The following is a 14634-nucleotide window of genomic DNA, read 5'->3' as shown; positions in this document are numbered from 1 at the left end:
GGGGACACGATATATAGATCCAGCAGGTCCCTGGCAAACTCTAATGCGTAGCAGTGTTCTATCATATCGAGGACCCAGAGATAGGAAGTGATTTTGGCCCACTCCTTGAGAAACAGAGAAAGACGCCCGCCTAAGTTTCGAGCGGAGGAATGGACCGGATGAATTTCTATGGGGAGCTGATTTAGTGGTAGTGAATTGCTGATGGCAATCTCGGAAACCCCGATGGCCACGAAAGGATTGGGACCAAGACTGGGACCTGGACACGCCTCCCCTGGGAAAGGAGCCGCGGGCTCTGCTAGCGTAACGGCGGTTCCCCATGAAGCGAGAGCGAGTCGGGAAAAAAAAGACTTCGACTGTTTGGGTCGGTCCTCTGGCAGCTTATGGACTTTGTTTTCACCCAAGGACTTAATAAGCTGTCCCAGGTCCTCACCAAAAAGCAACTTGCCCTTAAAAGGAAAAGTGCCCAACTGAGCCTTGGAAGAAGCATCAGCGGACCAATTGCGTAACCAGAGAAGACGCCTGGCCGAAAACGCAGAAACCATAGCCTTAGCTTAGACCCGAAGCAAGTCATAAAGGGCATCGGCACCATAGGCTTTAGCACCCTCTAAACGCTCAGCCTGCTCAGCCTCCGCAGACGGAAGGTCCTGGGTGCTGAGTAACTGTTGCATCCACCTAAGGCTTGCCCACTGCATGAGACTGCTGCAAATAGTCACCCGGATTCCGAGCGCTAAGACTTCAAAAATGCGTTTCAAATAAAATTCAAGCTTACGGTCTTGCACATCTCGTAATGCAGTAGCGCCCACCACGGGAATGGTAGTACATTTTGTAACAGCAGTGACAGAAGAATCTACTTTAGGGATTTTTAACATGTCCAGGCAGTCCTCAGGGAGCGGGTATAGCTTATCCATAGCCCTACCAACTCGGAGGCCCGCCTCTGGGGACTCCCATTCCCTGAGGAGAAGCAGGCGGTGCATAGGGTGAAATGGAAAAGTACGCAGTAACGCCCTGAGTCCCATCAGGACCAGGTCCGCATTTGGTGTCATTGCAGCTGCCACAGAGTCATCTGGTGGGGCATCAATTCCCAACTCTTGGAGAACGAAGGGAATAAGGGACTCCAATTCTTCCCGCTGAAATAAGCGCAGGACATGAGTGTCGTCGCCCTCCAGCGGGGGGGGGGGGGGGGGGGGGCTTGGGTCGTAGTATCAATATCCCCTAAATCAAGCGGGTCAGGTGGGGGGGGGTGTCTGCTGGGGGAGGGGGAACACCCGGAACCACCTGAACCCTAACCAGGCCCTGCAGGCCCGGAACCATATCAGATCATCGCACAGGGGGGAGGGAAACCACTGAGGGGGGTCTACCTCCCTTTGTAAACTTGCTAAATAAGACTCATGTAATAAAAGCACAAAATCCGATGAAAAACGGGTCCGTGCTGATTTTTTTGTGAAAGGGGGGAGGGGGTGGGAGAGGTGAGGGGGGGTCCGAGCCACCCCCCCGAGAGCGAACCGGGCTCAAATCGGGGGGGGGGGGGGGGGGGAAATCAGATCCCCAGCCCCCAGAGAAGCAGGAAGTGTTTCATCTGAAACACCCAAAATGGCCACCGCTGATGCGCGTTCCCGGGACGGGAACAGCTTTGAAATTCGTCAGGGAGCCCTTCCCCGAGGTCTAAAAGATGGCGGTTCAATAAAGGAGCCCTCACCCCCTGAAATGCACCTTGAACATACCCCTTCGCGGGAGAGTCGGGAGGCCAACTCTCCACAGGCTAAACAGCAAGATGGCCGCAGCATAGAGCAGGGAAGCAGCCGCTAAAGTAATTAAAAACAGCTGAGCAGGGAGCCCCTGAGGAGCTGGGCGGGAGATTGAACCCCGCTCCCTCCTCACAAAATAAACTGCTGCCTTTTATTTATTTGATTAAATAAAGTATATAAAATATATATTCTGTGAAAGTGAATTTTTTCTTTTTCTTTTTTTTGTAAATAAATAATTCACAGAAGCAGGGGCATGAAAGTCCTCCCTGAAGGCTTAACCGAGGCATGTGCATCTCGGGGCAAGGCAGCAATAAACGTGGGGAGAGGGACTGGCACCACCCGTATCACCCACACTAGGTCACCGGGAAGGGAACCTAGGCTGACAGAAATCAAGGGGCAAAGCCCCCCTAGGAACCCCAAGAGCAAGGGAGACAAAACTGTCTGCCCTGACACAGTTAGTCAGAGAAAACTGACAAAAAGAAATTTTTTTTTGTTTTTTTTGTTTTTATTATAATAATTAAGAAGTAAACTAAAAATGTAGTTACGTGAGCTTGCCCCAGAGAAAGAAGAAGAAAGACTACAGAGGGCAAGCTAAACAGGGAACCAAAGGGTGAGCTGTTCCACCTGCTGGAGACAGACAAATACTGAGGGTTCCTGGGTGGGTTCTGTCCTTATATGGGCAGCCTCAGAACTCTGGTCTGTCTCCACCTGCTGGAACGGGGCTTTACCCACGGTCTGGACTGATCCTGGTACGTACAGGGAAACAGAATACTTGGGAGTAAGACATGGAAGGGGCCCTGGATAATGGATTATCTATTGGTCTTGAAAGAATCAAAGTTACAAAAATGACAAGGCTTTACCTACCAGCGGAGGTGGCAGTGGTCAGCACTGTTAAAAGATTTGGGGCATGCTTGGAATATATTCAGAGGGAAAAGCTTGAGAAGTTGGGTAAAAGACTTGGGCGTTAGAAGGGAGCTGATGTTTGGGTAGATGAGCATATTAAATTCTTATATGGATATTGCAGAAATTACAGTAACGTATTACGCTAATAAGAGATATAGCTATGCACCATAAAGTTTAGTGTTGGTTGGTGCCCTCAAGATATAAAACAGTTTCTTATTAACATAAAAGTTCACTCCTCTTACCATCATTCAAACTAGGGGTGATTGTGTTGCTTTATGATAATATGCAGATGTCAAGACCAACCAAAATTTATTACTAGCTAATACCAGAGTATTAGAAAAGTTTATTTTTAATAAAAGAAGAAACCTAGAGAGTGCATGAAAATGCTTTTCATTTATTTTTCTTTTATTAAAAATTTAAAACCATCTATCAACATTTCTAGGCAGTTTCCAAAATAACACTCATAATCAATAATCATCACTCTGCCTTATTCATCATACTCTTCCTATTTTAGCCTCAATTTTTCCAGCCCATGACCACCTTTAGTCTTGCCTTTAATTTTGTACATATTGTAAATATTATCCTGTAATTTTGTTTTTTGTACCTATTGCTATATTTTTCTTCTTGCTTCCTCCTCTCCCAGTTGTATTTTCCTTGTTTTATTGTAACTGCTATTCCTGCACCAGTTCAGTTCATCTAGTTTTTATGTTCATTACACTAAATGTTAAATGTAAACCGGGTTGATGCGACTACCAGTCGTGAAAGCCGGTATAGAAAATAATAAATAAAAAATAAATAAATATGCAACCCAAGTGGAAGATTCTCAAATGGGCAGACTGGATGGGAAAATTTCATCTTTATTTGCCATCATGTTCCATGAATATGGAATGAAACAGAAAATACTCACCTCATCCAACAAATATCCATGATGAGCTGCAAATTCTTGCCTAAGTACCACAAACAAGGTCTCTGGGTTGACAAGATCTCCAGGGCTCAGCGAGGTTAGTGCTCCTTTCTCTTCACTGGCAAAGGGCACCATGCCTTTCTTCATCCATTGTTTCAACTGGCTGTGCTTCTTTTGCAGGTCTGTACAGACAAAAAAAATTGTACATGGAATATTTTTGAAAACCGTCAACACTACAAGTAATTTTATGAAAACACTGGTTCTCAATCTTCCTTCTTTTTTAATTGTGCTAATGAACTATAATTACTGAGCTCATCCAAGTCAGAAGTAAAACACCAAGGGCCGGATTTTAATAGCTACTTTAAAAAGCATCCCCTTAAATGATTGGAATTACATAACAAGTTAACTGTGAGGTAATTCCAATCGTGCAAGCATGCAGCAGTAGAAGGAGCTGGAGGGCACATACTGGAGCGGAGCTAGAATCCAAAGTCCAGTGGTGAGGCGTCGGCCATGGGACAGCGCTAAGCGGAGGCACAACCTGGCGTGCACAAATCTACGCACTAAGCAGAGGAGCAACCCGGTGTGCACAAATCTACACCCGATTTGTTATAAAATCCAGGGTCGGCGCGCGCAAGAGGGTGCACATTAGTGCACCTTGCGCACGCCGAGCCCTAGGGGGGAGCCCCAATGGCTTTCCCTGTTCCCTCAGAGGCCCCTCCGAAATCGGAGCGGCCTTGGAGTGACTTTCCTTCGACCCCCCTCACCTTCCCCTCCCTTCCCCTATCTAACTCGTCCCCAGCCCTACCTAAATCCCCCCTACCTTTATTTTATAAGTTGCGCCTGTCTCCGGGCAGGCGTAGGTTGCATGTGCAGGCCAACGGCAGGCCCGCGATCCCGGGCACAGCGGCAAATGGCCTATGCAATGAACTAAAATGAATGCTTATGCAAGCTAAAATGAATGCTTGTGCAAGATAAAATTATCAAGCTATGTAGGAAGGCCTAATCATGCATGTTAAAGTGATTTTAGAAGATGTTAGCACGAGCATGCAAAACTCTGCATGCCCACAAATGCAAATGAGGGAATATTATATGCAAATGCAGTGAGTGCTCAGTATATACTCACCTTCCACGCTATTTACCATGCACTCAGTAAATCGCCTGCTAGGATCTGGAGTTAATTAGCTACCATGCACAGTGCCATTAAATGTTTCTACTGATAATCAGCCCAAAGTGAACAAGCAGGCTCCTTCCTTCTTCCAGGGCATCCCTCTCCTTCCCTTCTGCTTATGGCAAGAACAAGCCCCATGTGGGGCATCCCTATACTTCCCCTGTAGAGTCAAATGCCCTCTGCCTCCTGTGTCATCAGGCACCCCCGAGTCTGCCTCCACTCCTGCTGAGTCCATAGCTTTGAACACCCCCCTTCCCCCAGAAGGTGGATCTCACTCTCCTTGAGGGTCCCAGGTTTCACAGGCCGGAGGGAAAGCAATACCCTCCTGCCTAAAGTGCTGCATGACATCAAATGGCGCCGCTATGTGCACTTCACCGCTATCACGTGATAGTAGTGAAGCATAATTAGCAGCACCATTTGCCAAACAAGAGCACAGTAGGCGGGAGGGCTTAGCATTCCCTCTTGCCCTTGAAGACCTGGGACCCTCTGGAAGAATGAGTTCCACCTTCTGGAGGGTTGCAGAGGGGGGGATCAAGGAAGCCAAGGGGGGCTGGTGCTCGGGAGTGGTGATCTGTGCCCTAGCGGGCTTTGGACTCGGATGTTTTGGGGTGGGGGTTTCAGTACCTCAAGACGAGGGGATATCCATTACTACAGGAGGGGAGGGGGAAGGATGGGATGGAATTGGCCCTAACGGGTCTTGTTTTTACTGAGGGCAGGAGGAAGGAAAGGGGAAAGGGAGGGATGCTCTTGCAGACGGCTATTGTTGCTGGAAGTGGGGGGAGTAAAGCCCCAGTGTTAATCAGCCAGTTCACTGCGGGCTGGTTAGCAGTGGGGATTTCAAATGGCAGTAGCATGAACGGGGGGGGGGGGGGGGGGGGGAAGATATCATGCACACCACTGGTGTGGCCAAAACTTAATGTACTGATGCAAAATTTCTTAAGTAGAGGTTCTACGTGCATGTTAAAAAAAATAAAAAAACAAAATTGGTGAGCTCATGCTAAAATCTTTCTTATTGTACAGAGTTTTATTGCATAGCCAACCCCCCCCCCCCCCAAGTCACTTAGCTTTGTCCTCCTACTGACCTTTCTTGTCTAAACTCCAGTTCAAAAGAAAATGTGTCTGAAAAGAAGTGAAACGGTGCCCCAATTCTTTGAAAGGACAAATTGGGACTCTCTCTTTATAAAAAGTAATACATCTGCTTCTTATTCAACATCTTGTAAAGCAATTTAAAATGCCATTGCTCCCTGGACACCTAATGTATTTATGCTACAGCTGGTACAAAATGTATGAGGCAAGTGGCTGATTTCTGTCGTAAAAAGAAAAGGCCACGCTTTATTGAATTATGAGTCATGAAAACAGCATAAAATTCCAAATATAAAAGTGAAAAAAAAAACTTCACTTCAAGGCATCAATAGAAAAGGTGCAGTGAGAGTGGCAGGAAGCAGACAATCTCACTGCAGATTCTTAGATGGCAATAAACAAAGCATTCCTTGTCAATGCAAGAAAGAAGGGAGCGGCAAGTTAATTTATCCACAGAAAAGGCTAATAGATGGCGCTCAGTTTATGGTACTTTTAAACACCTTCAGGCTAGGCTCACAAATCAGGGACTGGATGATGCCTGGGAATTCAAGCTTTGTTGTTTTGTGCAAGCCTGTTTAGTCTGATTTCCCCGGGTCTCCGCCAGGGAGGTGGATATTGCTTTTAAAAAGCACCCCCTTAAATGATTGGAATTACGTAACAAGTTAACTGTGATGTAATTCCAATCGTGCAAGCATGCAGCAGGAGAAGGAGCAGGAGGCTGGAGGGCACAGTGCCGGAGTGGAGCTAGAATCCAAAGTCCAGCAGCGAGGCGTCAGCCGTGGGACAGCGCTAAGCGGAGGCGGAGAAGTGGTCACTGTGCTTACTGCTTGCCTGGATTGGCAGAGCTGCGTCAGTGCCATGATGCCAACAGCGGCTCTGCCCCTTAACCCCACCCCCTTTCGCCAGAGCTGCAGCCTAGAAGTGCCAGAGCTAGCCTGACCCTCCCTTCACTTCTGCCTGCATCCACAGCAGGTAGCACCAGCCTCCCTCGCTTGCTCCCCCCAGGGCCTGGTTCCTGCTGCTGTTAAGGGACCCAGCTGTTCTCTCCTCCTCCTTTGGGTCTCCAGCTCATTCAGACCCGATTCAGTTACATTTAACCGCAAACACCTATAATTTTATACTTCTAGACTACCTTTCCAGTTTTACCTCAAGAAAGTTCACAACTATTTTTTCAGGAACAATTTGTCCCTTCCTTAAAGAGCTTATGATCTAAATGGGTACCCTAAGGCAACAAGAGATAAAATCATTTGCCCGAAATCACAAGAAATGTCTGTAGGAAAAGCAGGATGTGAACTCTGGCTTCCCTGCTTCACAGCCCATTGCTCTAACCACTAAGCCGATCCAGATATTTAGCCATACACTTAACCAGTTAATGTTAACTGGTGAACTTTGTCTGCTCTGCCGTTGTTGAATACTGACCTCTTAATATTTGATATCCCCAGTTTCCACGAAGCTATAAAGTCAGTTACATAACATCAATACAATATATATTTGTGTGGCAGAAAATTAACCATGGTCTAATGATATTTTCAATTTCTGGAACAGGAGAAAATTATGCTACTTAGAACATTTTTACAGAGTATTTGGCACAGAAGAGACGGCTGAGGGAGGATATGATAGAGGTCTTTAAGATCATGAGAGGTCTTGAACGACTAGATGGGAATCGTTTATTTACACTCTCGAATAATAGAAGGACTAGGGGGCATTCCTTGAAGTTAGCAAGTAACACATTTAAGACTAATCAGAGAAAATTCTTTTTCACTCAATGCACAATAAAGCTCTGGAATTTGTTGCCAGAGGATGTGGTTAGTGCAGTTAGTATAGTTGGGTTCAAAAAAGGTTTGGATAAGTTCTTGGAGGAGAAGTCCATTAACTGCTATTAATCAAGTTTACTTAGGGAATAGCCATTGCTATTAATTGCATCAGTAGCATGGGATCTTCTTAGTTTTTGGGTAATTGCCAGGTTCTTGTGGCCTGGTTTGGCCTCTGTTGGAAACAGGATGCTGGGCTTGATGGACCATTGGTCTGACCCAGCATGGCAATTTCTTATGTTCTTATGTTCTTAAAATCACCTGGACCAGATGGTATGCACCCCAGGGTTCTGAAAGGATTTAAGAATGAAATTTCAGATTTATTAATAAAAATGTATAACCTATCATTAAAATCATCCTTTGTATCTGAAGATTGGAGGCTGACCAATGTAACCCCAATATTTAAAAAGGGCTCCATGGGTGATCTGGGAAACTACAGACCAGTGAGATTTCAGTGCCAAGAAAAAATAGGGGAAACTATTCTATAGATCAAAATCACAGAACATATAGAAAGGCATGGTTTAATGGGACACATTCTGCATGGATTTACCCAATGTTAGGTTCCATATTAGGAGCATGCACCCAGAAAAAAGATCTAGGAATCATAGTGGATAATACATTGAAATTGTCAGTTCAGTGTACTGCGGCAGTCAAAAAAGCAAAAAGAATATTAGGAATTATTGGGAAGGGAATTGTGAATAAAACAGAACATGTCATAATATCTCTGTATTGCTCCATGGTGAGACCGCATCTTGAGTACTGTGTATAATTCTGGTCGTTGTATCTCAAAAAAGTATAGTTGCACTGAAGAGGGTACAGAGAACGGTGACCAAAATGATAAAGGGTATGGAATGGCTCCCCTATGAGGAAAAGCTAAAGAGGTTAGGGATGTTCAGCTTGGAGAAGAGACGGCTGAGGAGGGATATGATAGAGGTCTATAAAATCATGAGAAGACTAGAATGGGTAAATGTGAATCGGTTATTTAATCATTCAGATAATAAAAGGACTAGAGGGCACTCCTCAAAGTTAGCAAGTAGCACATTTAAAACAAATCAGAGAAAATTCTTTTTCATTCACCGCACATTTAAGTTCTGCAATTTGTTGCCAGGGGATGTGGTTAGGGCAGTTAATGTAGCTGGATTTAAAAAAGGTTTGGATAAGTTCCTGGAGGAGAGGTCCATTAACTGCAATTAATCAAGTTGACTTTGGGAATAGCCACTGCTATTACTGGCTTTAGTAGCATGGGATCTACTTAATGGTTGGGCTCTTGCCAGGTACTTGTGACCTGGATTGGTCACTGTTGGAAACAGGATGCTGGGCTTGATGGAAACCTCGGTCTGACCCAGTATGTAAACATGTTCTTATGTAAATATAGATATATATTTCCCTCTACACATCTTTTGTTGCCTCATAGCCTGAAAGTAAAATGCATTAAATCAGTTTTTGTATCTACATATCCCACAACTGCCAAATGTGATCTGATCTAATATAGAAAATCTTATGTTCTTATAAAAATATACTCCAGAATTCCTTCGTAAATGAAATGGAAATAAGAACATTTGTGTTGTATTGTGGGTTTGTGATTAATTATGATTGGATGTTATATGTTAATTATACATGTTCTTATTCTTCACATGACTCTTTTGAGTCGGGGAAACAGTGAATACATTTTAAATAAATAAATGACATGGAATATCTTGGTTGGATACGTATCCACCCTCTCTCTACTTCTGTAGCAATTCTAAATACTTAAACTTCAAAAGCACACACCAAGTAATTTGGCCCACACCTGTGTTGATCTGCTCTGATTCACAAGACAGAATAAATGCAGCAATTCCTGTTGGTTCTCTCTGCTGGGTAGTGCAATTCAAAGCAAAGACCCAGCCATAAGTACCAAGGAGCTGTCAAAAGAACTCTGAGACTTAGTTGTGGAAAGGTACAGAATTGTAAAATCCTTGACTATCCCTGAGTATGGTCAAGACAATTAAGAAGTTGAAGGTGTACAGTACCATCAAGACCCTGTCTAGATCAGGATATCCCTTCCAAACTGGATAGTAAGGAGACTGACCCAGGAGGCAGCCAAAAGGCCAATGACAACTTTGAAAGTGTTACAGGTTTCCAGTGTGCACGTGACAACATTATCTCAAGCTCTCCACCTATCTGGTCTGGATGACAGCGCAGCAAGAAACAAGCCATTTCTTAAGTCTTCTTTTCACCCCATTTGAACTTTGCAAAGGAGCACGCAGGGGATACTATAGCCACGTGGCAAAAGGTTGTGTGGTCTGAGGACACTAAGGCCTAGATTCATCATTCATCATTCATAAATATAGCAGAATGATGAGTCGCGAATAAAAAAGGGGCAGGGGAGCGATAGTGTGCACCCAGCCATATCACGGCAGTGCATTTTTGCCCGCTGTGGTTGCGGCACGGAGCACACTATCGCCCCCATAGTGCCACCGTAAAAGTTGGTGGCATTATCATTAAAACATTATCACCGGCAATGGTACCGGAAAAAAAAATGTCCTAGCCCCACCCAAACTCTGCTCTAACACCTCCCCATCATTTAAATTTTAACGTTGCAATGTAGTCGCTTTTGCGTGCGTAAGGGCGTTATCACACATGATAAGGCCCTAATGCATGCGATAAGGCCACATCGGTTTTAAAGAATGACCCCTAAAATAGACATTTTTGGCCTGAATGCGAAGTGCTACATTTGGCATAAACCCAACGGAACACATCACCCAGAAAACACCATTCCTGCTGCGAAGCATGGTGGTAGCAGCATCATATTATGTGGATGTATCTCGTTGGAAGGGACTGGGGGCACTTGTCAGGACAGAGCGGACAATGCATGGAGAAAAGTACAGCAATGTCTTTGGGAATAACCTGTGCCCTCTGCAAGAAAACTAAACCGGGATGGACATTCACCCTTCAGCATGACAGCAACCCAAAGCACACAACCAAATCTAAATTGGCGTGGCTAAAAAACAATCCAATGGAAAATCTGTGGCACGAGATTGCTGCCCATCAATGCTCCCCAAGGACCAGCGAAAGTGTTTGAACAGTTATGAAAAGAAGAATTGTCCAATATTGACAAATTTAAATCTGCAAAGCTGGTAGGGAACTACCCCAACAGACTTCGAGCTGTAATGTCTACCAAAGGGTGCTGACTTGGTGGAGGGGGGAAAGACTTGTCCAATTGGAATTCAGGTTTGTTTTTTGGACACTTATATGCTTTGTCCCACAGTAAAACATATTTGCCTCTGAAAGGTGTGTAAGCATGGCGTGCTGACGACTGAAAAAATATCCTCATGTAAGTCTGATGCACTGACAACAAAATATTAAAAACGTTCAAGGGAGTATAGATTTTCTACAGCCTGTTTATTGCTATTACGTTTAATTCTCACTGTATACTTTATAATTCCTCTGTGTTGTCACAAAATTAGTCACCAGCCATTCCTGCAATATGACCACAGTCTGAACTTATGCATTCTAACTTAGAAGGTATATTTTAAAAGGAGTTATGCGTGCAAATGCTGCATACTACCGTAGTAATTTTAAGAAGCCATGTACATGTGTAAAGTGCACTGAAATGGGAATATCTTATGGATAATTCAATGGCAATGATGTGGCCATGTTCAAAAGCACACTTGAATGGGTAAACCCCCTTTCTAAACGTGTAAACCCCAATTCTAAACGTGAAAATGATCTTTAAAATCAGGCCCTAAATTTTGGTATCTTTTTGAGCCAGCTTGTGTAATTAAAACACCTTCATTGGTTACACAACTTACCTGCCAACCACCTGGGAAGGGAATGACTTGTAAGACAGCGAGGATGAAGCCAAGATCTTGGCACCACCTCTTTCTGCAGGGCCAAAGCTGTCTCAGCCAAATGCTCTGGAATTGCAAATGGCCCAGCTGGAACACATTTTGAGAGCGTGGAGACTTGCTGCCGTATATGATGCAAAGATGTGTTCATCCAGTAGCATTCCTAGGATGAGGGAAAGAAAAGCAATGAATAGCCTTCAAAAGTGTTTCTGGTCTTGATAGACATAGCAAATATCTATTATAGAAACCCAAAAATAGTGAAAAATAGCATTCATCTGGCTTATAGATGTAAATGTTCACTCAAACTTCAAACTAGAATCATTTTGAGAAGCTGACTATATTAGCAAGCATATTACACACACATACACACACTGCTGACCTTAGGAGGATGCGGGCCCAGGGTGAATTAACCATAGCAGGGCCCTGGAACACTGAAATGATAGTTTTGGGGATGGCAGTGTGAGCTTCAGGGCAGTTGCCCCGATTTGCCAATGCTCCCCCCTCCCCCCACGCAGAAGCACTATACATTTGAAATGCAAGAAAAGCAAGTTGTTATTAGTTTGAGAATTTTTTTTTTTAAGTTACAATCATTTTTTTTTCATGACCTAGGTTTTTAAAATTGCATTTAAAAACTTTTACTTTTAGCAAAGGTGAAATGCTTTCTGTATCTTGCAGAAGTTAAATGGTGCAGTGGATTTTAACATATTTTTGTCCGAGCTTTCTGAGTAAAGCTCTGAAATTGTGACGTACATGGAAAACTGGAAAGGACTACAACTAAGTGGTTACCCAAAACACCACCAGTCTTCTGAACAACTCAGCTGAACAGAGAGATGCAGAAAGGAGCTCTCCCCTCCCCAGTATGCTTTGCATTTTCAATTTGTGCAATGAAAAAAAAAAAAGAGCATTGTTCTACAGTGTCCTCAGACTCCAATGATTTAACATCCCGAAAACTACAAGTGTCCACCAAAGAAACTGGCAGGGAAAGCAGAGGCAGTGGCCTTATATTATCCTGAATGCAGCAAAGGTGTCAGCTCTGACCAAGTATGAAATATGAGGCTCATTGTGTTTTAGTGGCTCTCTCTGCCCTTCTGTTAAATCCCTGATTTCCAGTGTCATTCTGCATTCTCATCTGATTGCTAATAGCAGGAGCACCATTGACTGCAGCGGGTCTGCAATCACTTGAAATGAGTTCCAGATCCTCATCGAGTACCATCTTCGATAGGAAGGCTGGTGACTCCAGTGCACTAGCTTTCTCTGTGCTCAGATTTCCAGATCATGAACTTTTTATTATTATTATTTTTTTAAGGCCATCACCCCAGGCTACTTTCATTTGTGCTCAATTATGTCCTCCAGTACAAGATTTAGCTACTTTACTACCACAGCTTCAGATTACAGGCGTACACACAGGTCCAGAAGGTTAACCCCCCCCCCAATAATCATCCCAGTTCTTCTGTCTGGGTGTAGCTTGTGAGATAATACTGGGCTGAACGTCTCCAGAGACACTCCTGTGAGAAGGGCAAGCATCAAGTGGGCAATCTTTCAAAAGGCATTTACTTGGCTAAAATGGCCTGACCGGAAATTGTCCTCCTCAAATACAGCTAAAAGTAGGCACAGCTTCAGTAGTGCGTCCATTTATAGCCATATTAAAATTAGGCATTCTTACAGGGTGCTTAGCTTGAGGGGAGGAAAACAGCACATCTACATTTGATTTACAACTGTGCAAGTGCTATTCTGCACCCCCTCCCTCCCCTTGCTACTGGCACAGATAACAGGTGTGTGCAGTACAGGGACGTTCTACGTGCACGCACTTTGCACGTGCTCATTTTTGGAAAGAAACCACGCAGTTAGTTTTTTCTTCGACAATATGGAGAAAATCTGCACATCTGTAAACATTTAGCTAAGTTGCTTACCTGTAAAGGGTGTTCTCCGTGGACAGCAGAACAAACAACCACCCAAGATGGAGTGATGTCCTTGATGGTGCAGTCTTTAATCTCTCCAAGCCCAGAAACTGCTTTTAAGTTAATTTTGGGCACATATGGAAGCTCCATGCTAACATCGCCTTGCACCCTCCCTCAGTCCATCCTCTTAGTCTGCCTTCAACCTCCTGGGGAGGAGGGAGGGATTGTGTATCTGTCTGTTCTGCTGTCCACGGAAAACACCTGTTACAGGTAAGCAATTTCGCTTTTTGCGTGTACCAGCATACCAAAGCAGCCACACAGATTGGACTCCTAAGCTAAGGATTGTTTTATTGTGTTTTCTTGGGTATTTTTGCAACCCGTGGTTGTTGAGTGGGAAGTTGGATTATTCATTTTAAAATATTAATGAGCACAACCTGTTCAAATTTTCTACCTGCTCAAAACTCCTGTTCCAAACAGTAATACCGGGCCAAAGTGTGTATTGATGACATGTTGCTGCTTTGCAATGCCCTGCACTGAAGTGAAGTTTAGATGAGCTAATGTGGCAACAGCTCTTAGCTGATGGGCCTTTATCGACTGTAGAATTTGATAGTTTTTTGTTTTATACCAATGTGTTATACATAGGGAAAGTCATATAGACAACATTTTTTTTTGTTACGGTATTTCCTTTTTTATTTTCATTGAAAGATATGAATAATTATGTCAACATTCTATATAATGTAGTTCTCTTTAAATAGAATAAGAGTGCCCTTCTACAGACACTAGGAAAGCCTGCTCTGATGTTGGGTATAGGTTTGGAAAAAATGTTGGTAACAATCATTTGGCTTAGATGGAATAGGGATACTATCTTTGATAGAAATTTGGGATAAGTGCATAATACTACCTGATTTTTAAATATTTGGTGAACGGAGGGTAGGACCATAGAGCTTGTAGTTCTCTTACTCTCCGGGCCAAAGTTATCTATCAAGCAGAGTGAGCCTGATATGTAAAAAAGTGCAGTTGCTTACTTGTAACAGGGTTCTCCTAGGACAGCAGGATGTTAGACCTCACATGTTGGTGACATCCTCCGATGGAACCCGGCACGGAAAACTTTTGTCAAAGTTTCTAGAAGTTTTGACCAGCAGACTGAGCATGCCCAGCCTGCTACTATCCGCACGTCCATGCGAGGTCCCCCTTCAGTCTTGTAACATAGCAAAAATACAAGTGAAAAAATAAAACAACAAATCGAAGGTGAACCCAACATTGTGGGGAGGCGAGCGGGATTCTTGAGGACTAACATC

The 14634-nt window shown here is 44.0% G+C and overlaps 1 protein-coding gene across 1 annotated transcript in view; it reads right to left on the bottom strand.

Moving 5' to 3' along the window:
* The window catches only part of LOC115096908 (dynein beta chain, flagellar outer arm-like), a 630228-nt gene that overhangs the window by 48107 nt on the left and 567487 nt on the right, over positions 1-14634 (bottom strand). The window contains 2 exon segments of the mRNA XM_029612190.1: positions 3556-3734; positions 11403-11601. Coding sequence (XP_029468050.1) covers positions 3556-3734; positions 11403-11601 — 378 coding nt within the window.

The sequence above is a fragment of the Rhinatrema bivittatum genome, chromosome 8, assembly GCF_901001135.1.
Source record: "Rhinatrema bivittatum chromosome 8, aRhiBiv1.1, whole genome shotgun sequence".
NCBI classification, from domain to species: Eukaryota; Metazoa; Chordata; class Amphibia; order Gymnophiona; family Rhinatrematidae; genus Rhinatrema; species Rhinatrema bivittatum.
Note: the sequence above shows the minus strand (reverse complement) of the source record. Positions and strands in the feature narration are given on the sequence as shown.